The 26,950-nt window shown below is 41.0% G+C and overlaps 1 protein-coding gene across 1 annotated transcript in view; it reads left to right on the top strand.

The window, feature by feature from the left end:
* The window catches only part of ATRN (attractin), a 154,851-nt gene that overhangs the window by 103,719 nt on the left and 24,182 nt on the right, over positions 1-26,950 (top strand). The window contains exons 25-26 of the mRNA XM_082482218.1: positions 9,596-9,657; positions 20,337-20,415. Of these exons, the coding sequence (XP_082338344.1) occupies positions 9,596-9,657; positions 20,337-20,415 (141 nt within the window). The remainder of the gene's footprint in view (positions 1-9,595; positions 9,658-20,336; positions 20,416-26,950) is intronic.

The raw sequence follows: 26,950 nt of genomic DNA, 5'->3' as shown, positions 1-26,950 counted from the left end.
TCTTTTCCGTAACTGGTCTGTGGCGCTGTTTACTGATAGCAATGATTAATGTTGTTAGTCTTTGTCTCCAGTTGATCATAGTAATTTGCCTGAACTTAATTGCCGTTACCATGAAATACGCTATTTTTAACTTTAGTCTTAAGAGCGAGTTATGTAAAAAAGTCACCAGAATTCAACAACGAGAAGTTGAAACAACTAAACAGCTAGCTCAGTTGTTCGCAAGAACCCAAATGAGGCAGAATTACTTGTGTGCTGTGCTCTCTGCTTTGGGAAGGGTTGTACCCAAAGCTTGGGGGAATTGAAATGCACCTTAGAAGTCCCCTTCCCATGGAAATCCACCTTACCAAGTTATGAATTATAACTTGGCCATCTCAGCTTGTTGGACCTACTCCTCACCCTCCCGATTGCTGCCTCTTCACTGAATGTTCTCTCAAACTTTACAAAACCAACAGGGATTTTTGCTGAAGTAATTTTAGAAGTTGCTACCTGGACTTTTGTTTCACCTTGGCTGCTGTGCCTATGGAGTCACCTGCAGGGATGGCCTCGTTGCTGCAATGCAAAACACAGGACTTTGGTGGAAAGCCACCATCTCGTAGATCAGCCTGAGAAGTTGCACTTTGCATTTCTGGGGCAGAATTATAGGTGTGAATTCCTTCTCTGACCCTCATTGGAGGCTGCTTAACTCCTGGTTGAGAGAGCGGTTGGGACAGTACCTCTTAACCCATTGCAGCAAGGTTTATCAGAAGTCATCTTTCACGGTCCTTTAATGCCAACCACAAGCGCGCTGCTGCTGTTCACGGCAGGCACAGAGTGGGACCTCTCAGGAAGGAGCATCCAGCAGCTGACCCCAGACTCCAGTGTTGCAGGAGAGTTTACAAGGCTGTGAATTCTTGCATGGATTTTCCTACAGCCTGATACCAGCACCAGTGCCTGCACAACCCATGAGATTCACCGCCACCGCAGCCCTTCCTCTGCTGTTCCTGCAGCTACTCCCTCTTACTGCCAGAGCTCCGACAGCCAGAGCTGGGGCCCTGTTATTTGGGCTTTGTGTTTGCTTATTTTTGGGCTTTGTGTTTGCTTATTTTTGGGCTTTGTGTTTGCTTATTTTTGGGCTTTGTGTTTGCTTATTTTTGGGCTTTGTGTTTGCTTATTTTTGGGCTTTGTGTTTGCTTGTTTTAATTTTTTTCTCTCCTGCAAAATTGCTACAATAGCCTCCCATTACCTTATCGCTCTTCTTGCATGACCACTGCCACCTTCAGTGTGTGGACAGGATAGAAAGTGTATATGGCAGAGGTCTGTGGGAATGGATGATCTTTAGTTTTAAGGTATTTGCCTGACGTTTGGAAGAGCTGAGTTTTTTCTGGCCCTGCCTCAGGTTTCTTGTAGCATTTGGTGGTGCATTACAGTAATGAGTAGGTGTGCAGGGTCTGATCTGAGATTGGTGGTCCAATTATGGGACTTCGCAGAACATTGTTTGCTAGTGCGCTTTAAATTTAGATGAGCATCACTATTCAACACCTAGCTGTTTATTGAACAAATACTTCCCGTTTGTCAGATTTGTGTGGCAATTTTTCTGATGCAGAGAAATGGGGGACTACATCTTAAGCACTATTTTTAATTTAGAGACAGCTATGCCCGTGTTTGCTCTGCGCAGCAATCTGAGAGCTCGCATGGGGAGACAAAGCATATATAATTGGCATTTCTGAGCCAACTGCTGACTGCAGCCAATTAGCTGAAGAGTGACAATTTGTGACTACTGCAGTAAGGCAGCACAGTATTGGAATATAAATCGATTTCCATCTCAGTATAAGTTCTGAAGTGAACTAGTTTTTATATTTGCACAGTATCAAGTGTTTGTGCCATAAAGCTCAATGGCGTAGCTAGTATTGCAGCAAGTGAGGAGTAAGTCATTTATCTCTTTCATTGGTGCTCCACGCAGGAGCAATGTGGCTCGTAGTAGTAGGTGTGAAAATCAAATTTGAGTTGAGATTTTATTTTCACTTGTTGTAGAATGTAAATCTGAGCATGTGAACCTCTTCAGCTGCACCAAGTTGCTCAGAAGTTTTTCTTCTACAAAATATAAAGCCACAGTCTGTTGAGTGTGCTTGGATGCAAATTGTTTTTTGAGCTTCTGATGATCAATGAGTAATTTTTTTAATGTAAGCAGGACCGGATCATTCTGGACTTATGTCTGGGACTTCTCTGCTTTCTGTGATCCACCTCTCCTGGACCTCTAGCTGTCACATCAGCTGGTGTTGCAGCTATGGATGGTTATCCGCTACTCAAATTTGTTAGCTTTCAATTGAGCATCACAACTCCTTCTGATGTCCACACCTATACCATTAGGTATATATACCATTACAGACTCTCTGGGATCTCCCACCTCTGAATTACGCTCCGCTTTAACTTGCGGTGTGTCAAAGTTTTTCAAGTTAAATTAATTCCTGTAAGACCCTTCCTTCTCTCAAACTAATGGTTTAACTTTTCTGTCTAGAAAATCTTTCCCTGTGGAATAGGTTGTTCTTGCAGCTTTTGAAGACTTACAGGGGTCAAATCAGCTTAAAGTTTCTTCCCAGCCTCAAAATTTGGGATGTAGTTTTGCTGTTTGTTTAAAATCGATCCATGGTGCCTCTGGAAGGGAATGTCCCGCTGCCTCTCTGGTGTGGCAGCGCATTGCCCATTGGTGCAGTTACTGTGGCCAGGGTATGAATCCACCTGAAAGCTGGCTGGGCAAAGATTAGTTTTCAGCTGAAGTGGGTTGCGTGATCTGGTTTACTATACAGCTGGAAATACACTGTACGCTCTTGCTGGGTAATGGGAAATACGGGAACAAGTGATTAAAGGGAGGGTGTGGGTGCACACGTGGGCACCAGTAGCGCTTATGGAAGGGTTAAAATGGTGGTGTAATCATGGTCTGTAACAAGCTTTGCTTCCTTCCCTTGGAGATGCAAGTATCTTCTGTTTTTTTCAGTGTAGGTGTCTTGTTCTGCACTTAACATTAACAGAATCAAGGTTGTAATGCTTCTCTTCCCTTTTGGAGATTCAGCATCCACATTTCACTGTCAAGTATCTTCATTCACTGGAATTTGTATTCCGTTATCCATTTGTTAAATTGCAAAACTGTACTTGGTACCTCTGAATGTGTTGGGTCTTGACTGAGACAGGGCACAATGCTAGTCAACCCTTTTCCAGGTGAAGATGGACTGAGGGCAGCTGATCCCCTTGCACCCAAAAAGAAACCATCTTTTAGGATACTGTAACACAAGGCTCCCCCCTTACCCAAAACCAAACTGGTATATATTCTCCTTCTTGAGCACTAACAATTAGAACCGAGCTTGTTAGATTGTTTTAAGGAGATTGTGGTTTCTCTCAGCAGTCGTCCTACTGCATTTGCCCATTGGCTCTTTTACCTAGATTACAAATGCAATCGGTGTATATTTAATGTTTTTGTTCTTTAACATTTTGTGAGGTGTTAGCCCAAGTTTGTTGTCCCCAAGATCTACCATAATGCAAAGAAGTAAAGAAAGAGCAGATATTAATGAGTTTATTCTTTCCAGGTGTGATACACAGTGTTAACACAGAGGATGGTATAGTCTTGACAGCCTGCTCTTCTGTGCTTTGTGGTTTACTCCATGGCCTGATCTGAAAGGTAGAAATAATTATAATAATGAAGAATTCCCTCTGTACCTATATCCTAATGTTGGGGCATGTTGGTCAGGTCTCTGACTGGATTTAGTTGCCTTTCAAGGCTCCTACAGCCTGAATTTATCTGATTCATCCTAGTCAAGTTTGCGGATTTCTATTTTGAGGTGGGGAGAACAGGGATGCCAGCTGTTTAACCTGCTAATCAGGCTTATAGCGTGAGCTTTTCCTACACTTCGACACTCTGGATCAGCCTTAGAAAAATTGTCTACTTTTAAGCTTACCATCACATCAAAGAGTTTTGCAAGAACAAGGCAAAGTGGTTCTTGTAAGCTGGAATCCCAGATTTGAGTTCTTCCGTTCAGTGAAGTTCTTCCATCACTTTCATTGAATCATCTAAGCTTTTAACACTGGGATGTGCTGACCCAGTTTCTAATGTCTCTGTGCTTCTTGACATTGAAAGCAGCTTTAATACAGTAGCAGCTTCCTTTTTGTAGTTCAGCATCTGGTCCAATTTCTGTATGCCTTACCACAAACGTAGCTGCATGCGGTCCAGCAGTGTGACAATCAGTGCCTAAACATGAGCACGTAGTGCCAAGAGGATGGCAGAACATGGGACCTATCAGAGGCCCCTGCCCTTCTGGAGCAGCAGCTGGAGACCAGGTGAGATGTCCTAGGGCCAGCCGAATGACAATCGATCGCCCCTACTTAGGCAACGAATGGAGCTTCTAGTGCATCCGTGAAATCAAGGGCAAGGAAGCACTAAACCATCTAAATGTAGGGGTCTGCAAATAGATGTCTTCATGTACCTTGGGTGTTTAAGGTCCCATTATAGATGGAGACTTTGATCTGGAACTGTTCAGGTAATCCTGTAATAGACACTTACATTGTCAAGCTGAATCACCGATGAGGTTTCTGTTGAGTGTAAAGGAATGATAGGCAAGTACCTCTCTATTCCTGTATTTTGATGTCTTAATCTGTGACTGAATCCTGTAAATCTCATCTGCAGAAGTAAACAGATACTTCCTTCTGAAAAGTTGTCCTGGGAGCTAACATCACTGAGACGATTTGACAGCCAACTGCCCCAAAATGATCATCTTGCCCTGCTCCTCCTTTAGGTTGCTGCTGAGTTTGCCTGGTCCCTTGGTGAGCTGGGTCAGCTCAAAAATACCAGCAAAGCTCCTTGCATTCCTATGGTTAGCTCTCTGCTGGCTTAACAACTTGCCTTGGCTCATTAAAGATGTTCACAGAACATACGAAGCAGCAGCATGTGGAAGAGCCAGGGCCACCTTTTAGGTGGTGGAGCTGGATTGCTAGATTGGCTTGGTTTTTCCTGAAACCTCACTGCCGAGGCTGTTGGAGTTGGCTCACTCCTCCTGTTGAGTGGAGAGCACCAAGAACAAGTATCTGTCTGCCATGTGTTTCACTGGGGCACCAGTGTGTTTGTGTTTAAAGCAGAACTGAAACCGGGAATGATGTTTCTCTTGAGCAGAAGAGCAGTCTATCCCCCCATCGCTGTCATGGAGGGCCAAATGAATGTTTTGATGACTTTGGCATCACTCAAGAATACTTAAAACCCATTTGTTTTTCAGCAGGTCCTTTGACAGAAGCGCAGGCACTCAGCATTCAGTCCACGGCATCCTGTTGCTGTTGTCTGTGTTCTCTAAGGTCAGACTGAATCCTTGCCTCTAACCACAAAAAAAAAAAAAAAAAAAAAAAAAAAAAAGAGACAGTGGAGGTGCTGAGGAAGATGTACATAAATGTCATCTGCAGCTTGTTTGGCTGTGTCTCTTTGGAAGCCCTTGGAGCTCCCAGCCTTTCAGTCTTATGTGCTGCTTTTTTGTTCGTTAACTTTGGCACTGGAGCTATATTTAAATAAAAAGCAAAGCACCCTGAAATCTCTACATTTCCATGGTTTTCAGTCCTGTGTGGTCCCGTAGACTTTCAAAACAGGAGAGCTGTAGCATTCTCCCACCTGCTAGGTGAGGTTAATGGATGTAGCAGTAGGGACCCTTTTGATATCTTCTGAATTCACAGCAAGCACCAAACTCCAGTAGCCTGCTTCACGTTGTGCCTTCTCTGTTGTACTTCTCTGGTTGCATAAGTTAATTAGACTTTATTTCTCTCTCCTTTACAAGTCTATTCTAGGAGTGTGTCCTGTTCAAAATATCATTTTCAGTTCCCCTTTTTCTCAGCCCTAATATGAAGTAGGGTTGAAAAGAAAGGCAGCGCTGGTGTGAATTGAGTCACTTTATGCAATGGTGGAGAAAGGCAAAATATGGCACATAAATAATCCTGAATTGTTAACAGGGAAAGAAAAGTTGTAGAAACAATATTTTCTGTGTTTGGTCATGTTCTCAAGCATTTAGATACCCAAAATGCTCCAAATTATGTTATGAAATGCCACACTTGAAATGTTCTTCAGTACATTAGCAGTTCTTCAATTAACACATTTAGATTAGGAGTACCGGCACTATGTATAATATTAGAAATTACTTGGCTTGCGAGAGAGATTTGCCCCATCCCCATTGTGGCTAATAGTTTGGCTTCTGTTTCTCTAAAATAACAGTAACTTCTAGCACAAGTGGAAGGAGTAATGTTGTGATGATTTATCTGTAAATATGTTTATTACAGGTAAGCAAGAGGAGTTACTCAAATTTGTTTCTTGCTCTATTTAGTGAAAAAGACCCAAACATTTCTACAGAATTTCACTGATTTGGTGATAGTAATTTTTTTTTAGTGGTATGTGAAATTCAAGTACTTTTTAGTGAGTTCAAAGCACTTGTAAATGAAAAGAATGGAGGCTTAAATAAGTTCAGGTATAGTTGCACTTGACAGCTTAAGGTGAACTTGTTTCAAAATAAGAAGTTGACTAAGAGTCAGCTGGACCCATTTTTGTACAAAATTATTCTCAGGTTTCTTTCCTCTTGAAGCACAAACTGGAGTAGTAATGCAAACCAATTCCTGGTTATGTAATCGTCCCGATTTGTTTGTCAAAATTTACATCAGTCGCAGGCTGCAGTTTAACTCCAGAAGTATTTTGAGTTTGAAATGCCAACTGTTGCCGAAATGTCAGTAGGGTTCAAATTTCTTTTCCTTTTCGCAAAATATTTTGTGGCCAAGTACTTTCCTGTTAACTCCTTTGAAATCTGTGTGTACTGATTTCAAAACTATTGCACTTTTTAGATGATGTTGGGTAGTTAGAGGTAGCCAATTTTCTCCTTGGCTTCATATTTTATGCTAATCATATGATAAAGAAAGTAAAGCTCTCAATTACACGTTTTTATAAGTCCCTATAGCTGGCTATTTTTGTTCATTTGGAAAGCAGCCAGGGTTTTTTTGATACTTCAAATGATGTGGCATTAGAAAAAGTGTGATAGGCTGCTGTGCTTTTTCAGGTGCCTTTTCAGATCAGATAAACGTCAGCTTTATAATATTCTCTGGAATTAATGTAATTAATTTTCTGATCTGTTTTGATCTCAACTAGGTAAGGATACTGCGTTATTCCTAGGAACATAGTATAAAACATCTTTGAAGGAGACATGTGGTTTGGATGCGGCAATTTGACTTTGCTGCTGAGCTGATTGTCTGCTCAGTACCTGGAGAAGGCTCTCCCAGTCCCCAGAGTGAGATACACGGAGTTTTCCTGCAGCTACGCTGTTTGTTCCTTTGGTACAAAATTAGTTTTTTGAGAATGGATAAATGAATCTTCTACTGTCATTTAAACTTAATTAAAAATCCATACCGCTAAGAAATGTGTGCCGTATTTTTCCTATATCCAGAATGAACAGCCTACTTGTAACGGCTATTTCTAACCAAACTTTCTATGTAACTGAATTAATTCAGTCCTAGGAACAGATTATATTAGGGGAAATTAAGCTCTAAGTAAGCAAACCATTAACAATTATGACACTAAATTGCCTGTGACACAGATTGGTCAGGTTTAATAGCATAAAGTGTTTTCAGCTTGTGAGAAGTAAATTGTAGAAACCAATCTAGGCTTTTTTTTCATCTGTGTATGAGGTACAGATCCTCCATTGGTTTTTGCAAGAGAAGAGCTCCAACGGGTAGGCAAAAGAACCACCGCTGGTAAAGCATTTCTAGTGCTTCTGTGTGAAACAAACCCAAGTTTTCCTCCTCTGTTTTATTTCTTTCCTACACTTGTATTGCTAAAAAATGAGAAGCCCTTCTCTGGTAACAATTTAGAGATGAGTTTGCAGTCTAGTTAATCTTTCGTAGAATCTGTCCTTTATGAAAATTAGCAGATGTTTGTTTCTTCTAATTGGAGCAAGCTTTGGTTTCCATCACAGAAACTGGTCCTAGTGATCGTCTGCAGAGGACTGGCCCATTAATGATTTCTTTGTGCTTTTAATTTTCTTTTTCTGCAAACAGATTTTTAGATATAAGCTGTTGATACATAATCAGGTCCTTGTTTGGAAACGCATCTTTTATAATCAGTCGGCATCATAGTTATTCTCAGCCTATATTTCTATATACTGGCTACGTTACATGTTTGTATTTTGGGATGTGCAAGTTTTAGTAAAAAAATTGTTTGCCTTAAAGCAATGCTGGAATAGTTGTGCAAATAGAAATCCACCTCAGTTACCATGCACCAAGTTTTAAAATAAAAAGCAAAACGATCTTCTTTTTTCTACTCAGAGCTATTGGGAACCACTTTATTAGAAAACACTCAGCAAGAAACTGTGTGTTTTCTTGTCTTTTGTAGGCAGTAATATTGAGGTCACAAGCATCTGGTCTGCAGGTTTCGAGTGAGCTTTCCAGCGAAACAGAAGTTACACACTGTAAAGGGGCTTTCAACTTATAAGCATTTCAGCATATTTATAAGAAAATTATTTTGGTCAGCTTCTATGCCAAGTTACAATGTATAATTAAAGCAAATATGATAATAGAAGATGTTCTAGAGCAACAGAAATCCAAGCAATAACTCATTTTGCATACGTTCACGATTCTTGGAATGTGACTGTTGCTGGGAGGAGAGATTTGTATTTATGCTAGTGGTACCGTAACACGCTGTTTATCCAGGACAAAAAAACAACAAAGGACGCCTTAAGTGAATTTAATATCCATGGAAAACTTTTGTAAGCGCAGATTTCGCCTTAGTTTTGAAATAAATTCAGTAACTTTGCGAAAGAGTTAATATCCTGTTGTGGTGCTGAGATTGATAGTCAGAGGAAATAGGAGGTACCTGGAAAGAACTTCTGATTCCTAATATTGCAGAAGTTGCCTTTCTGTTGGCTTGCCTCCCCTCCGCTTTGTTATTTTTAACCAGGCTCCCTAATCTTTCCTTTTGCCTCTAACCACCTCCCAATTTCCTGTTCGCTTCTTCCCTCTGTTTTTTGTCCAAAGTATTCAGTTGTTTTTCCACTTTTCTTTGCAGTTTTGAGTGGATTGCAGGAAAGTGAGTTAAGATGAATGCCACAGCTGTTTTTACAGTATCTATTATCTTCTGTGTTTCATGCCTTTTTGCTGCTCTTGGTGTAAGTTACTTATTCAAGGAGATTTTGATGTATGAATATTGTTTGAATAGGAGCATGCGTTTTGAACTTTTAAACATTGTACTTTGGGTTGCTGTATATACAGTAATTAAAGATGCTCTATTTTTAGCTCTATGAAACTTCTGTGTTCTGACTTTTTGGACTACTGTTTTCTCCAAGGTAGATAATATGCACTGAAGACTATTTCTTGAACATTGTTGGGAGAGATGTTACTTTTTAGATTCATTTTTTTAGATATATGATTTCAAAATAATGTGAAGTTATAGTGTGTTTTCTTTTCCCTCAGAATGTTTCCGTGCTTTTTCAAAGGTGTTCCAAAATGTTAATCGACTTAAGTATTAAGAAGTATTTAATTTAATTTTTTGATCCCAGCAGCAATGCATCTTAAATATGAACTTTCTTTTTAGTAATAGAAAGCGTTTGCTTTTCTTTTGCAGATTGCATTCTCACAACACAGCAACTTTATGGACCTGGTACAGTTCTTTGTGACCTTTTTCAGGTACTTTTAATTTAAGACAGCTAAGTGTTTCTTGTTTAGGAAAGATGTTTGGGGTTTGGTTTTCAGCATAGTGTTTGGGTTTTTGATGTTTTGGTTTTTTTTAAACACCCTGCTTACATCACAGCCTAGAAAATGGAAATCCCTACTATGTTTAATGCATTTAATTAGGAAATATGTTAAGAAATTTGTATGCCCGTCTTTGCAAATGCATCTTGTCCTGTGCATGCAGGGGAAGGGAGGTTGGTGGGAGGGAAGGCTTTTTGAAATGGAGGAGTTACTTTTAAAATGGTGTTGAAGACATCTTTTGAGTTACCACATCATACAAATAACGTAAGACTTGCAGAAATGGCAGATATTGACACGTCGTCAGACACAAATCATAAATTAAGGAAGTGATTTTCCAACGAGTTAAGCGTGGACTAATTTCAGCCTCTTTAGGTAGCCGCTTTTGATTGTAAACTGAACTCTGAAAATATGTCAGATTAAATAGAAACATAAGTTTCAACACAATTGAAGCCAAATACCCTTCTGTCGTTCGTGAACTGCTTGGCAAAGTTCATTTCTTCGTGGGAAGCAAACTGATGGTTCCTTAGGAGTTGGAATGAACAGGAGCAATTTCAGTACTTGTTTCCTCTTCCATTCTCCAAAAAAGTAAAGTCCTAACAAAGAGGTTAAGTAGCGGGCCATCTTTCTAAGTTTCAAAATCTAATGTGTTAGCCTCTGGTTTAGGAACTGTTAACACTTCATAAATATAAACCAATACTTGATCAATAAGGTGATCTCCCTCAGGAGGGATATACACGGAGCAAACAGTACTCCAGATCTTACAACCTGTTTTAACATAAGCAATATTATGCCCATTTTAAAATGAGCAGTGGGAATAATATCTTGCTTTAAATTCCATGCTAAATTTAATTAAAAGCAAGGAGCACCAGATGGGTCCTTCAGACAAGTGGTTTATATCATTTATTTATTTTTTATTTTTTTTAGTATGTAGCTTTTACAGACTGGAGTGTGCTTTAATACAATCCCAAATAAACACCGGGCTTGAACCACCACCTTGCTTCCATTGATACGGAATAAGTGTTTACTCCTGGATCAGACTTAAGCATTTGTTCTGCTGAATCCATCACAGTCAAGGTCTTCCCTAAAATCTTTGTGGCAGAGTAATTACTTATAAGGAGAAGGAATAGAGAAGCAGTTGGTTCCGTAGTGCCTTTTTAGTGGCATAAGATTGATCCGCACTTCGAAAACTACCCGTTCGTTCTTTACAGGCCCAGATCTACCTGCGTATGAGAGTCTGAAACTCTTCAATATGAGTGATTCTTCCAGTTCCATTATTGGAAGAGAATCACACTTTGAAGCAGAAGACATGCGCGTTATATATCTCAATGAGCACATGCAACTGAAAGTACATGACCAAAAGTTAGGTAGATTGAAGATAGTCAACAGTGATTTTGCCTTTCCTCCCTCGCTGCTGTCACATGAATCATCCTGAGAACTAATGTTGTAATATTATTTAACATCCTAACATGCCAGAGGAATAAGAATGTATGTATCTGGGAGAAGACAGTTTATTGGTGTTTTCCAACCAAGTGTTTATAATGCATTAAAAATTCTTCGATTCTTTAACTACTACGAAGTTGCTCTCCCAGTATTTTATTTTACAGTCACTATAACTGGCTAAATAACCAGTGTATTAGAACAGCATGATTTGTCTCTTCTGTTTGGAGGGGAAACTATTGAAATGCTTGCATTTTTAATGCTATAGGGTGCATTTCATAATTACAGTTGAATCCAAGTTAGACCATAAATAAATAATATCTGATAGCTCCCTGTGATGTTAATGAGATAGAGTTGGCTGAAAATTTGCACCCTAAGTAGAGGCAATGAAAATACTTTCTGCAAGCCTGAAGACAGTTGGTAAAACCACCTTTGAGATACAGGCCACCTCTAACTCAAAAACTGAAATACATCTCAGTTCTTTGAGTGTAATGGACACAAAAAGAGACTTTGTTCTGGAAAATGGATGCTTAGAATGACTTTCTGTTATCATGTTCAAGGATCTTGCTTCATTTTGCCATTCTGCCGGTAATTTTGGAAATTTTTCTGTGCTGGTGATGTTGCAGCATGTTTCCATCTTCTAGAAGCCCCTTTTCCCACTTTGTTGTAACCCCATCCTAAACATGTTCTTCTGCCGTGCTACTGGGAGAAACAGCTGTACCTTGAGCTGCATTGGGAACCATACAGGGAAACGGGAGGGGGATTAGAGTCTTAGTTTCATTGCTGACATTTTGGATGATTTAGGTCAAGTCAGTCCCCCAAACGGGCACTGGACTGCAGGCTGGATTACTGGACTCCAGTGCTGCTTAATTTATGGACGATCACAGGCACTGGCTGGAATGATACTGTGAGGCACACAAAATTCCGGAGAAGCCAGGAACCTGGCCGTGCATTTAAACAACATCAGGCAGTGCGGAGCAGGACGATACGTGACTGCTGGATTTGATTTCCATTTCATTTAAAAGCTGTGGGTGAGAGGGGGTGTGCCTCACGTTTAGAGGTGCTGTTAAACTCTGGGACCTCTTTCTGCAGTCAGTGTTCAGCACAAAGTCAGGTATGTGGCTGTATGTTATCATTATTTTATTTTGCAACATGCTAATGTTTTAAGGTAAGAAAATGTCAGTGGATAAAGGTTGGGTAGAACAGTGAATTTACGGGGTCTTTACTATTGCATTATAATTGGAGCCACAGGAGGAATTATATTCTAACCATTGTTAACCTTTGCAAAGCTAAATGAATTGCAAGCAGTTTTTTCTGTTTCCTCTTCTGCTTTTCATAATATAGCTCTTTAATTTATAAATCTTACTATTGTCTTTCAGCAGATAGTTTGAGCTATTTTGACAGTCTGTAGTAAACACTTCTATTAGTATCTGAGCTTCCTTGTCTTCCAATAAATCTCTGTATGCCACCACACCTATGATATGTATTTCTCACCAGTGTACTTTTGCAAACAGAAGGCGTGAAAATATTTATTATTTTGAATCTTTGCCCTTCTAAACTCACATTGCTCACCAATGATCCTTTTTCTTCCTTTTATTTAAAAAAAAAACAACACGGTGCGTCTGTTTCTTGTGCGCTTCTCTGCTTTATTGGCCAGATCTCTGTAGAGACCTATAAGAGGATTATTAAGAATGGTTTGAATGAAATAAGGATGTGTAAGCAGCAGAAGAAACAGCAGAACAAGGGTTGAAAGCGTGGTTTCTATTTTAACTGGTGCCACAGTTGGCTGCAAAGCAATCAAGGATCATGCAGGTAACCCTGCAACTTGTCAGGAGGAGACCTCTTGTTCCAAAACTAGGAGAGTGTCAGCAAGGTCACAGCACATCACTGCTGCCATTCCTTTTCCTAGTGTAGCAGCCCTAAGAAACTCAAAATGAGGAGTTGGAGGTTTTGACCAACAGACTTGCCTAAAAGATCAGAAGTCTGAAGTGAACAAAGCTAAAGCCAAAGGGTCCTGCCAAAGAAGCTGTTAAGCTCTACATGGTATAAAAGACCTATTAACCCTATAAGCCAGGTTTGTTGTCTCCAGGAGAGAAACCAGGAGGTGTGGCAGCGACCTGACAGCCAGTATCACTTGTCTTCTGTGTGGGACACAAGTGATGTTGGCCAGACCAGCTGGCCAATACGTTTGGCATTTGTGCATGTGAGAGTGTGAATGGGTATAAACGATTTTTATCTGAGGTTTTGCTAAATATAATCACCTTCAGCCTGGAGAAGAGAAGGCTCTGGGGAGATCTTATTAGAGCCTTTCAATACTCAAAGGGCGCTTGTAAGAAAGAGGACGGACTTTTTAGTAGGGCCTGTTGTGATAGGACAAGGGGTAATGATTTTAAAGTGAAAGAGGGTAGATTCAGACTACACAGAAGGAAGAAATTTTTCACAATGAGGGTGGTGGAACACTGGACCAGGCTGCCTGGAGAGGTGCTAGATATCCCATCCCTGGAAATGTTCAAGGTCATGTTGGAGGGGGCTGATCAACCTGATCTAGTTGAAGGTGTCCCTTCTCACTGCAGGGGAGTGGGACTAGATGACCCTTAAAGGTCCCTTCCAACCCAAACTATTCTGATTCTTCTCTGTGATCTCATCTTAAGCTTTCTTACATTGATTTACCATAGACCTGATGTCTTCTACTGCACTTCTGTTCTGTGTCCTCATGTGCGCAGTTCACCCCATTTGTTGGCTGATGTATGTATTGTCTTTCATATCTGCCCTTGAAACGTCCTTTTAGGGGTGTTCAGCACTGACTTTCTCTAGTCCCATAGTAGTCTTAAAATGATTATTAGAGAAATGGCTGTATTTCAAGAATGGAAGAGAAGTTGCAAGTTTTTTGTTTTCATGGTGGCATATGACACCCCATGTGACTCTATTAAAGTCTGCATATCAAATAGTGTAATTTTACTTTGTTGCAAATGATTCAATCATAGAATACCAGGTTGGAAAGGACCTCAAGGAGCATCCGGTCCAACCTTTCTTGGCAAAAGCACAGTCTAGACAAGGTGGCCCAGCACCCTGTCCAACTGAATCTTAAAAGTGTCCAATGACGGGGAATCCGCCGCTTCCCTGGGGAGATTATTCCAATGGCTGATTGTTCTCATTGTGAAAAATTTTCCTCTTGTGTCCAATCAGAATCTCCCCAGGAGTAACCTGTATCTATTACCTCTCGTCTTTTCCATGTGACTTCTTGTAAAAAGGGAGTCTCCATCTTCTTTGTAGCCACCGTTTAAATACTGGAACATGGTGATAAGGTCTCCCCTAAGCCTTCTTTTCCCAAGGTTGAACAAACCCAATTACCTCAGGCTTTCCTCATCGGGCAGGCGTCTCAGTCCTTTGATCATCTTGGTGGTCCTTCTGGACCCTCTCCAGCTTGTTCACATCTTTTGTGGACCTGCAAGATGACTTTTTCCTCTTTATTTGATGTTATGCCCTTAGCATAGAAGGACTTGCAAGTCGGAACCCTAGAAAGTAAAACAAAAACAAATAAAAAAAACCCTGAACAAGCAAACGAACAACCAGACAAATATATTAATACCTGCTTTCCCAAAGGACCTCAAACCCCTAGTTAGACTGATTTTGTGTTTATGGAAGCTGCCACAGTTTTACAGGGCATCAGATTGGTTGTGCTCTCAAATGAGTAGATTTTTAAAACGGACATAAAAGAAAAAGGGTACCACCTGCTTCAAATAAGGTGGGTTGTGGCTTGTTAAACCTTGGTGCCACCTTCAGCGGAAAGCTACGGTCATTAATCTGTAGATCAGATCTGTTGGTTTGCTATTGGCTGCAGATAGCTGTTTGGCAAAGGCCAACTGTGCAAACCACGCGCACTCCTTCTGCACTGTGTATTTGTTCCAATTATTTCTAGGTTTAATGCATCGAGTACTTAAAAATGTGTCCCATAACTCTCCAGCCTATTAAAATTTACTTTTAAACAGCACTTCAGTAGCTTCCAATTCATCAAAATAATTTGGGATGTGTTTCTAGTAATCATTACAGTGCTTTCTGAAATCCTTAAGTGACCTATATATGTTAAAGCATATTAGTATTGAAGCTGCTGTATATTTTGGCATTTAGAACTGCCATTTTTACTAGCAATTCTGAGGCTGATAAACATTGTAGGAGAGTTTAATAATTGGGCCGTAATATGCCAGATGGATTTTCTTCTTTCCTCACGAGAATGCATCATATCAAAGTGCTGATGAAGTTTTCCAGCCATTTAGAAATGAAAGTGTACTTGTTTGAAGAGCTTTAAGGTTACCTGGAGTGGAGAGAATATCCTCTCTGCTGTGAAAAGGATCTTAGAGTACAGAATAAAACAGGTCAGGGTGTTTTAAGTTCAGTTTTTTGTGTCAGGGTGGGAGTACCCTGTGGTATAAAGAGCACCAAAGGCTAATCAACTAACGATTAATGCATGTGTTGAGGCTAGCTGAGGGGAGATTACTTATAACCATGTTGCTCATTTATTGTACTTAAATAATCTAATAAATAATTAAGAATTACTTGAGCTATTTAACAAGTAGAATGTTGTCCATAAAATGTAAATGTAATATCTCCCTGTATTACAATATTTGTGCTGCCTAAGCATAAACTTTTGTAACTTGTATAGGCCAGTGAAAGCTGCATTCGGTAGAACGTGACCCAAATGAGGAGTCGTGTTCAAATTTCCCTGGGATGAAAAAGTCTCCAGGGGCGTTCGATGTCTCTAGAATGCTCTTTTTCCTTCCAGTCTGGTTTTACATCTGGGTTTTCTGGTTTCCTCTTTTTCTGTTGGAAAAATTGAACTGCTCTCAAACTGGACTCATCACTGGCCTTAGAAAAATGGGAATCCAACAGCTGATAGTTCAGGTACAGCTGCTTCATCTGTACGTGACGTTTGCAGGACTGCGTACAGACAGTGCTGGGATGTTACAAGTCCAGGAACATTTCTGTTCCCTTTACCTTCTTTTCAGAGAGACGAGTGAGGAGAAATGATACAAAAGTGTTTGAGATGGGAGGAGGTGTAGAGAGAAGACTTGAGCGAACACTGGGTTTCAGAGATGAAGGAGGCTTTTGGGAGCCTCTTCTTTTTGGAGGAGAAAGAAACAGAAGGAGAAGGTTAAGCAAGCACTGCAGCAAAGGTTTATTTTTAAAGCCATTTGGAAACGAGTGGATATTTGTAGCTGGCAGAGGGATCGCTGAGGCTGTTCAGGAGAAAGCAGGGCAGAGCACGGCGTTTGACTAGGACTCTGCCAACCCTAGACTTCGTCTCCAAATCATTTTCCAACACGGCTCTCGTTCCACGCAGCTGTTTCTTTCCCCTGCTTCCATATTTACACTGTTGCTTTCCACGAGAAGGTGGGGAAAAAGAATCATCTTTAAAGCTACTGATGTGAAGACAGGTCTTTTTAACTTATTTCAGGATGGTTTAGGCTGAGTAAGCCCACGCAGATAGATCTTGACTTCGCTCTACCTCTGGGGCTTTTCCAGCAGGTGATGGACTGCAGCCCAGCAAGCAGGCGCTGCCTTTTATTCCTCCCCGAGTGCTGCCAAGGGGGAGGTAGTGCAAAGGGGAAGAGATATTTCCTTGGTGATTGTATAGCTTTTGTGGGTATTTGCTGCCTCCTTGTGACAGTACAAAGATGTGTGGTGCTGTTCCTCTGAAATACAGGGTACTGTGGTGAGTGTTTTGGAAACAGTTTTTATTAGTCTTTAATTGTTTATTCCTCTCTGCTTTTCTTCAGAAAGTCTTGGCTGTGGTGCCAGGAGTGAGGCAGGAAAGAAACCTGTGAAAGACTCTGGCGCGTGCAGTCTAGTGCAATGTTGCATTTTGGAAAGGGGATTTAATATAAGGATAAAGGTGATCCTCTTAGTTCTCCACTCTAGCTTTCTTCTCCAAGGGAGTAAATGAATATGTAGGGAGATGCCGTGTTCAAATAACCAAACATAAGAAGTCCATATCTGACGTTTACAACTCGCTGAGGGCACGTTTTTCCTAAAAATGAGCCATCGTCATAGGAGTTCAGCATGTCTTGATGTGTATCCAGTTCAGTGTGTATGTTCCTGCTGCTGTCTGATAGATGCTGGTGACTGGAGCACACGTGTCTTGTAAGGGTCACCTACAGAAAGGCGGAGATCTCATTCACTTTGCTGGTTGTGCGCAGCACAAAGCAGCTTCATCTGTATGCTCGACCTCTCGAGAAACTCCTCCTGAAGGTAAATCTCTCTGAAATGGGTCTTTGTAACACAGAGTTGCTGGAGACTCATGAAACATCTGGCCTTTTTCCTCTGCCTTTTGGACTGGACTTCCATCTCCTTTCTCCAGATAAAGGGGTATGGAGGAGGTAGACTCAGATAAGCCATGGTGGTAGCTGTTGCCCATAAGCTGCATATAAATGCTTTATCCAGAGATGAAACCTCTCACTGGAGTCATGACGTGAATGCCATTGTCTGGCAGGGGTTTGCGCTTTGGCAGCCTCTCCTGCGGACTCCTGCAGATGTTTTGAATATTGTTGTTTTCATGGTCAAATTAAGAGTAGAGCCAGGAACACTTTCCCCTGCTGCCTTGAAGATTTTGTTTTATATCCACCCTCCATTTGTACATTGATGTTAAAATGTTACTGAAAACAAAGCAGACCAAAGGTTCAGCTGTGCTGGTTTTGCAGGGCTACATTTTGGATTTTTGCTCTTCAGGGAACGCTGTCCTCTTTGGGCGTGAGAGATGAAGTGAATCTTGCGTCTTAGAAAAACTTCAGGTTTCTTTGAGGAAAAGGGAGCTTAAAAGAAGGAAAAAGCTTACCTAAGCCACTGAGTAAGTGTGGTGGCATTCATGCCGTGGGGAGCTAACAGGAGTCCCAAGACAAATGTGGGCACTCAAAAATTTTGCTCGTCCCTCATTCACTTGTGTCTGTTCACGTGTGGCAAAAATGAAAATCCATCTAGTCCAAACGTGACCTTGTTGAGGAGAGAAATACTGTTTCCAGGTGGTACTTTTAGTCAGCTGTTGCGCTTAATACGGTGGCAGGGAGCTTTGGGAAAGAAAGGGAAAGCTGAGGGTATGAAATCCTCAAACATCAATAATGCGTGTTAGCTTCTTTAGCAAAATAACAATTAAAGATTTAATGCATATGCTTTACTAGTTAATGGGGGCACGTTGTTTTTTACTGCAAAAGTCGGTAATAATCCAGTACCTCTCAAAAAGGAAAATAAAATAGCCATTGAAAGTGCTTGTCTAAACTGTTTGTGTTTGCAGAAAAATGGGCAGGCTTTTACAGTGAAATAATGTCAGATTTTAATATTTAGAGAAAATGTGGGGGAAGCGATTTGGAATACATACCTCTTAAAGTGAAAAAGGCCAAACAAATCTCTCCGTGATCCTGCTTAAATTTATAAAGAAATAGGCACTGTAGGAGTCTTTAAAAGCTGTGCAGACGTTTTAATGCTGAAGCCACACGAGTGCCAATTTTTTAATATCATATACTATACGATAGTAAAACATACTGCTCTGCATATCTAAGCCTGAAAAATATAATCACGTTGCCTACTGGCTGCTCCTTGAGTGTTTGGTGCCCGATCACATGCAGTTTTCTTAATATATAGGCGATGGATAGTGATACGTAGTCAGGAACAGGCCCTCCTTCTGCATCTCAGGGAATGATTCCTGCTGTCTATCCTTTTTTTTTTTTTTTTAATGATAAATATTTCCACGCTTCTGCATTACTCTCTGCTAAAGAATTTGCCATTGTAAAGTAGGACTCTGAAGTAGTGCTTGAAGAACAAAATCTATGGTCCCTCGCAGCTCATGTAAGGCAAACAGCGTGGCATTTATGAAGAGAGGGGACAATAGGGAACCGGTGGGATGAGGTGCCATCCATCATCATAAGCTGTGGTTTTTTCGGTTAGCAGTGCAACAGTGGCTTCACGTCCAAGTAGAAGTCATCATCATCGGGGTCACGTATGTTTGTGTGAGTGGGGTGGGAGAGCACAGTGCAAGCCGCAGCGTTGTTTGGAAATGAGAGGTTTGGGGATCTGCAAAAAGGGTTGATTTTTGGAAGCAGAGCTGAGTTTGTTTTCCAAGGCAGGGAGTATTGAGCAGTCATGGTCTTTCTCCCACCGCAGTCTTTCCTGCGTGGCTGTGGGTCTCCACTGGGAGCCCCAGAACGTCGAGAACCGAGCAGTGCCCAGAGGCAGGGAGACGTGCACCAGGCACCCCAGTTCCCCCTTTGGCAGAAATCCCCAAACACACAGAGCACAGCAGTTGGTGTAATAAATAGTGCGCTTTAGGAAATGTCATCTATTGTGGTTAATCTACTTTTAAGCCCTCTTTTAGTACGTGCTGGAGCGTGGGGAAGGGGGTTTGAAGACATTTTCTCTTACCCATCAGTGCGGTACTTGAGAAGAGAGGCCTTCACTGGGGCTCAGATATACAGAAAGAAAACTTTGAATGTTAGAAAGCGTGTGTGCCTTGAAGTTGCTCATTAAGTATTCAGTGTGATAAGATCATAACTGTCAATAAAGTTGGCTTTTATTCATCTTATTATTATAACTGCTTTTTGTTATATCTGCTTCTTTGCGTTTTCCCTAGAAATTGATGAATCTATTCATCCTTTTCTCCTCTTCAGATTTAAGAAAAGCAATATAGATGTGGGGAAATCAAGAAATGCCTATAGTTCTGCAATAGCCAGTTAAAAAGAATCCAACTACTGTACACTTTATCTTATTTTTGTAATTTGGAAAAGAAAAAATAATCAATTTTCTCTGCTTCTTTGAAGGCTTTTATTTTTTCGAGTTATCCTCTCACTTTAAATATCTCCAAAGATAGTCGATACTGGCTTTTCCAATTTGATTAAATCTTTCTGCCTTACTGTTCTGATTTCCTGCTGAAAATGGATGTCGTATAAGGAGGTCAAATACATAACTTTGAAACAACAGTTTTCTCTGAAAATAGATGTACATCATTCCTCACCAGGTGTCATGAGCATTGAACTGTGCAAAACACTTTGCACTGCTGTATTATCGTTCATCAAAGTACCTCTGAGTATTATGTGAACTTTTAGTCTAGTTTTTTTGATTTGCTAGAGTTTTTCAGCTGTCATTATGTTATGAACAAGGACAATAAGATATTATTATTTTTTTTTCCTTTACAGTTGTTTCCTGTCTTTGCTCCTGGTGGCAGCTGTGGTTTGGAAGATTAAACAAAGTTGCTGGGCATCGCGACGAAGAGAGGTTGAAATGACAAAATCGAATGTTATCTCTTAAATGACTTTTTTATAGTTGTTCTCTCTTGTATTTATTCACATATGCATAGCATTAACCTTCAGTTAAGGATAAGCTCCACTAATCTATAAATGCTTCTGTTTGGGGATGTATAATAGTGTACTTTTGACTCCAGTTTCAGTGACAAATGATGCTATTTTAGTATCCTGATCCTGCAGTTTCTGTAAAGCACAAAAAAATTGGGGTGAACGTCCTATATTCCCAGAACTTGGGTTCTAGACAGCATAAATACAAAACCACCGCAAATTAGGAGATTCTTTACATCTGTTTTGAAAGAGGAAGTTTCTGCGCTGAAGTTCTGAACCACATTAGCTCCCGCTTTAATCTGTTAAAAAAAAAAAAAAAAGGCTAATCCCCATTTGCAAATTGAAAGTTTATCTAAATGTTTTGGGGTGATTGTGTGTTTGTTTTTCCCTGGAACATAGTAACATAAGAGAAAGGTGGGAGAAGCCACCCATGATTTGCAGAGCTTTGCTGTACTACTTACAAAGGCAACTGTTTGTGCCAGAGCTTTCTCCTCTTCACCTAGTCATGGACCGTGCTAGCTTCCCAACTTGTTCTTGTTTGCAGCATGTAAAAAAATTGCACTGTCAATCCCCCTAGATACAGTTCCTCCTTGTTTATCCCTGATGCGTTTGGTGTTTTGGTTTTGGTTTTTTTTTGTTTGTTTTTTTTGTTGTTTTTTTTTTTTTCCCCTATGCTTTTTTCCTGCTTCTCAATTGAAGCTGATTTCATGTTACACCTTAAGCACGCCGGGTGACTGAGATAGAATGGCCAACATGTTCTCACTCAGTAGCATAAAGAATGAGTCCTTATTTCTGATTTTTGAGCATAAATGCAGAAATGTGTGCAAGCCCTGTGTGCTGCAAGGCAGACGACTGTATGTCCCTGGGGTTTTCTTGCTGTGGTAAACACTAAAACCATGGAAGGCAAAGCCCTGTATAATGTACGAATACAGCAGAGGTTAGGCTGGGCTGTGCCTGGGATTATTCGTAGGAGCTTTGTCTTGTGCAATCTGTTTACTTGTATGCAAAATGAGAGAAGCCAGACTTTATTCAAGTGAGTCCATGCGCGCTTTCTATATGTAGTCTGTACATACAGACATTGTCTATACGTTGTCACCCAAGATCAGATGTCCTTTCCTAAGGAGTGAGGTGTGTTTCTGTCCCGCTTTTGGATTTAAGGGTGAAATCTGTCCATTCCCATAGATTTTTTTTTTTTTTTTTTTTTTTTTTTTTCCTCCCAGCAGTCCTGCTGGGATGAAGCTCTTGGCAGCTGCAGTCACCCAGCCATTTAGCTGTTCTATTCAAGGGTGTTTTATTCATACGTAGTAGTTGATCAGGAGTATTCTGGGGATCAGTTTTTACAGTGCCCATTCTGTGTAAGCGCCCATTTCTTGCATGTCTTCAAAGAAATCTGTATCTGGTTGTTCTTTCCAGTACAGTAGTGGGAATAGTAGAAATTTATTCAATCTGAGGATCTCCTTTCTTATAATAAAGCAGGATGATGTCTGATAACTCTTTTCTTCTTCTTGCTCTTTCTGCTTCAGATGTTTTCGCTCTTACTAGGGAACTCAAATGCACAATATAATCAGTGGGTTTCGAAAAGATAACCCTTAATCTTCGAAATAATTTAAGTCTTTGAGCTTTTCCCTATTCTCTGCAGGTAGATAAATTTTGACTAGAGTGGCTGTTTTTTTCCTTCTCACTTTCTTGGCAAGAAAGTAAGCTGGAGTCAGCATAACATTCCCTGTTGGCTCCTGAGGTTAAACGTTATCTAGGAATGTATAAGGAATATAGACTGAGAAGTAAATACTGTGCTTTGGAGCTCAGTTAAAATATTTTACCAGTGGCCTAAATGAAAAATGTCTCTATAAATTAAGTTACTTTCAGACTGATGCATGTTTTAAGGAAAAGAGCTGGAGTACTAGCAACATATTGGCGTGTTTTAGTCTTAAATTCAGTTTACATATGTGGCTATTTGACAGGCAGTTCATCAGTGTGTTCTTTTCCTGGCAGATTCCTGTCTTTTGCTGTTATCTGTCTTTTTCCTTCTTTACACCTGGTGACTATATTGTAGTTCAGAGATCTCTGCTACTCCATTCCTCTTTTATTAGAAATACTTGTAAAACTTGAGGAGACTATTTTAAATTTTTGCCATGCTATTATTGGATATGTTGATAAAGACCGTCTCCGGTAACAAGTTTTCCCAAAAATTCTTTGACTTTCTGGTATTATTGAAGATGATTATAGCTTGCCGGGATTTTTTTTTTTTATATGGACTTGCAATAAATCCTAGCAAGGCTCTCTTTAAACATTAGTAGTTAAAATAATGATTAATCGCAATTTGTTACACTGGAAGTTTTAAGTGTACACAAGTTTACCCCTCTGTTCTGAGGATGTTTCTGAAGTGTGTGATTTTTAGATTTGCCCTTCTTCCTTCCTTTGGAGGTGGCTGTTCTCTTTGGTTTTCTCCATTGCCCTTAACAGGAGTCTTGGGTCACAGAGTTTGCAGGCTGGACTGGGAAAACCAGATTTTCACACACAGAATCACACACAGAATTATCAGAGTTGGAAGGGACCTCTAGAGATCATCTAGTCCAACTCCCCTGCTAAAGCAGGATTGCCCAGAGCACATTACTCAGGACTGCATCCAGGCGGGTCTTGGAAATCTCCAGGGAAGGGGACTCCACAACCTCCCTGGGCAGCCTGTGCCAGTGCTCTGTCACCCTCACCGTAAAGAAGTGTTTCCGTGTATTTGAACGGAACTTCCTGTGTTCTAACTTGTGCCCATTGCCCCTCGTCCTGTCACTGGGAACCATTGAAAAGAGCCTGGCTCCACCCTCCTTCAACCCACCCTTTAGATACTTGTACGCCATAATAAGGTCTCCCCTCAGCCTTCTCTTCTCCAGGCTAAAGAGTCCCAGCTCTCTCAGCCTTTCCTCATAAGGGAGATGCTCCAAGCCCTTAATCATCTCAGTTGCTCTTCGCTGGACTCTCTCCAGCAGTTCCCTGTCCCTCTTGAACTGGGGAGCCCAAAACTGGACACAGTATTCCAGTTGTGGCCTCACCAGTGCAGAGTAGAGGGGGAGAATGACCTCCCTCGACCTACTGGCCACACTCTTCCCTATGCAGCCCAGGATTCCATTGGCCTTTTTGGCGACAAGGGCACATTGCTGGGTCATGGATAATTTACTGTCTACCACAACCCCCAGATCCTTCTCCTCCAAGCTACTTCCCAGCGGGTCTGCCCCTAACCTATACTGGTGCCTAGCATTCTTCCTCCCCACATGCAGGACCTTGCACTTGGTTTTGTTGAACCTCATTAGGTTCTTCTCTGCCCAGCTCTCCAGTCTGTCCAGGTCATGCTGGATGGCAGCACGGCCCTCTGGGGTGTCAGCCACCCCACCCAGTTTGGTATCATCAGCAAACTTGCTGAGGATACACTCTGTCCCCTCATCCAGGTCATTAATGAATATATTAAACAAAATTGGACCAAGTATTGACCCCTGGGGGACACCACTGGTTACAGGCCTCCAACTAGACTCTGTGCTGCTGATCACAACCCTCTGAGTTCTGTCCCGCAGCCAACTCTCAATCCACCTCACTGTCACCTCATCTAGCCCATACTTCCTCAGCTTCCTAATGAGGATGTCATGGGAGACAGTGTCAAAAGCCTTGCTAAAGTCAAGGTAGATGACATCCACAACTTTCCCCTCATCCAGCCAACCAGTTATAACATCATAGAAAGCTATCAGATTGGTCAAGCATGATTTACCCTTGGTAAATCCATGTTGACCACTTCCAATAACTTCAACTTCAATTTTGGCTTATCACTTTTCTTCCCTCTGTAAACTGCTGATGAAATTAATAGAGGCCACCTCCACCACCTGCTCCCATCATATTACAATTTGGAGGCTGGGTGAAAGGAAAGGTGATTAAGCACCAGTGGCAGGACACCCGATTCAGACAGCATGTTGTAAGCTTTAAGTTAATATATGCTGCAGCCCCGGAGGAAGATATTTCTCTGGTTTGGGCTATATTTGTAGAAGTAGTCAAGTTACAGTCACCCGTATCCCATGGGTTGTGCTGTAGTAATTCTGTGCTTGTTCTCTAATCTTAACCCAAAAAAAGTAAAATATAATGCAATCTGCAGGTAATTCCCACCTATCAATCACTTTTGCTTCCAATATAAGCCTTGCAAGTGCCTAACTTCTTATCACAATGCAGAGTGAAAAGTAGATAGCTGAAACTTAATCTGAGATATGTATAGGACAGAAAAGGGAGTGTGTTGAAAGGTCTAGTAGTCAAAATTATTCAGACAATATTGCTTGGAAAAATGTGCTGGGAGAAGTTGTGCAGCTGTGCTCGGTGTATCAGGTTAATGGAACGGTGCAGCATCATTTGCTAAACTAAATTTGCATTACTCCATACTGAGAAAGCAGTGTACCACAAATCCAGAACCTACATCAGGATCCTGTAAAAAGTATAAGATTCTCTGTTGGGTTTTTTCCTTTCTGCAGCTAATCCTCTTTGACCAGCTGCTTGCATGTGTCAGTGCTGATGTTCCTCAGCCCTCTGGCTAATGGGTCTTTTGGGTGTGCAAACATGGCATATCGAATGTACAGTTGTAGGAAGATGAGTTTGGAGCACTGAGCAAAAGTTCAGGCCTTGCAGAGAATAAAACTTGACCTGTAGTAAAAATGGGAACAATTTGTGTCATATCAGACATGGAGGAGATGGGATTGTAAATTGTGTGTTTATTCCCTCTCCAGTGAGCACCAAGTTTAAGTACCTTCAGACATCTTAAAGAGGGAAAATGGAAATAAAAAGGCAGCTTTTATATGAGTCTTAGGATGAGGTGAATGACATTAGGAAATAGGGATAGGAGACCTTTCTATCTTGTCTCTAGAAAGTGACATGTTAAATGTATCAAGGTGGTAATAGAGAATAATGCACAAAATACGAGGGTGGCATTAGAAATTCAATATGCCCATCTGCTGTCGTGGGGTTTCTGTCCTATTGTTTTATTTTAGCATCCAAATTCCATTCTTTTAACCCTCAGCCTTCTTCTCTTCCACTTTGAGCAAGAAACAGCTCCTCTTAACGTTTCCAGCAAATGGAGCGCGGATAGTTATTTGGCTGACCCAGTGTAACTGTCTGCGTGAGGGTCAGCTGGATCACTTTCCGTGCCCCATTGGGATGTGTTGGGAGCATCAGCATCAAGCACATACGGAGATAACTAAATTTGGGTGTCTAGAGCTCAGCTGCACCCGTAACATACATAAAATTTTCTACGTTTCACTTCCTTTCTCGCCAAGACTATCTAGGACTGAACTCTGTGTGCACTTGCCCAACTTCTTCAGGATGGGTTTTGTGTATTGATTTACTGCAGGAATTATCCTTCTCCTTCCTGACCTCATTGCTTAAACCTTTTTCCCTCCCAAGTGTGTTCAAAATGTAGCAGCGCTTCTTTTATCACTGGCATCCTCCACTGTAACATCCATGAGCACTGAGTACCATTTAGGCAGGTGGATTTCTGTATTCATTTTTACAGCAAAGACTTTCCAAGGGATGCGTGCTGTGTATTATTTATTGCCCTGCCTTCATTTTCTTCCCCTTCCTGCTCTCACCTGTTAGTATTTCATTCGTCTCTTCTATCTTCTCTCTTAGACTGTGATTTAGGGTATCCTTTGTCAAAGAAAGGGATTCAGGATTGGAATATTTTCAAACTGTAATTGTAAATCAGAACCTTCATCGCTGTGCAGTCTCCAGTGGTGTCTTGGAAGGATGTGGTATTGGCCTTATGCAAGAACAGTAAAAGGTCAGGCTACAAATGTCCCTAAATTTGGGCAGTCACAGGTGCTTCGGAGGGCTTGTAAGAAATGAGATGTGCAGGTGCTGAACTGAGCTGCTATATTCTCCAAGCTCCCAGAAGTTGATTGGCGTGTGGACTTTCTTGTTCGACAGCACCGACAGTGCTGTTCAGTCTTTGTCAGGTGAGAAGAAAATCCTAACTTGTAGTTTGTGTAGTTCTTAGAGGAAACACAAAATGGAGGAGTGAGAAATCATGGCAAGCAGGTAACTTCTGTGGAGGTCTAGATTACGTGGTCAGCACACTTAGTTGTCTCGTCAGGGTGAAACGTAAGCCTGTGTATGTATTTTTTTAAACAATTAGGGTGGGTTTACTTTCCGGAATACCTGTTCCCTGGAAAATAAACTGAAATGATGTTGGCTGTGGTGAATTAACTGTATGTAAATTCCCAGTTCCTATGTTTATAAGCAGAGTAATAAAATAAGAGCATAGTGTTAGTATTGTGTGTAACTGGTTATTGCAGTACTGTGTCCACTCTGAGCTCAGCAATGTCTTGGGTGTTGCAGATGGTACAGAACAACACTGCAAGATTAATTTGTTATCTGGAAGATAAGCGAGAGACTAAAGCATCACAAATTACTCATTTTATCCAAGGAAGAACATATTGAGA

This window comes from Vanellus vanellus, assembly GCF_965231255.1.
Source record: "Vanellus vanellus genome assembly, chromosome: 4".
Lineage (NCBI taxonomy): Eukaryota > Metazoa > Chordata > Aves > Charadriiformes > Charadriidae > Vanellus > Vanellus vanellus.
Note: the sequence above shows the minus strand (reverse complement) of the source record. Positions and strands in the feature narration are given on the sequence as shown.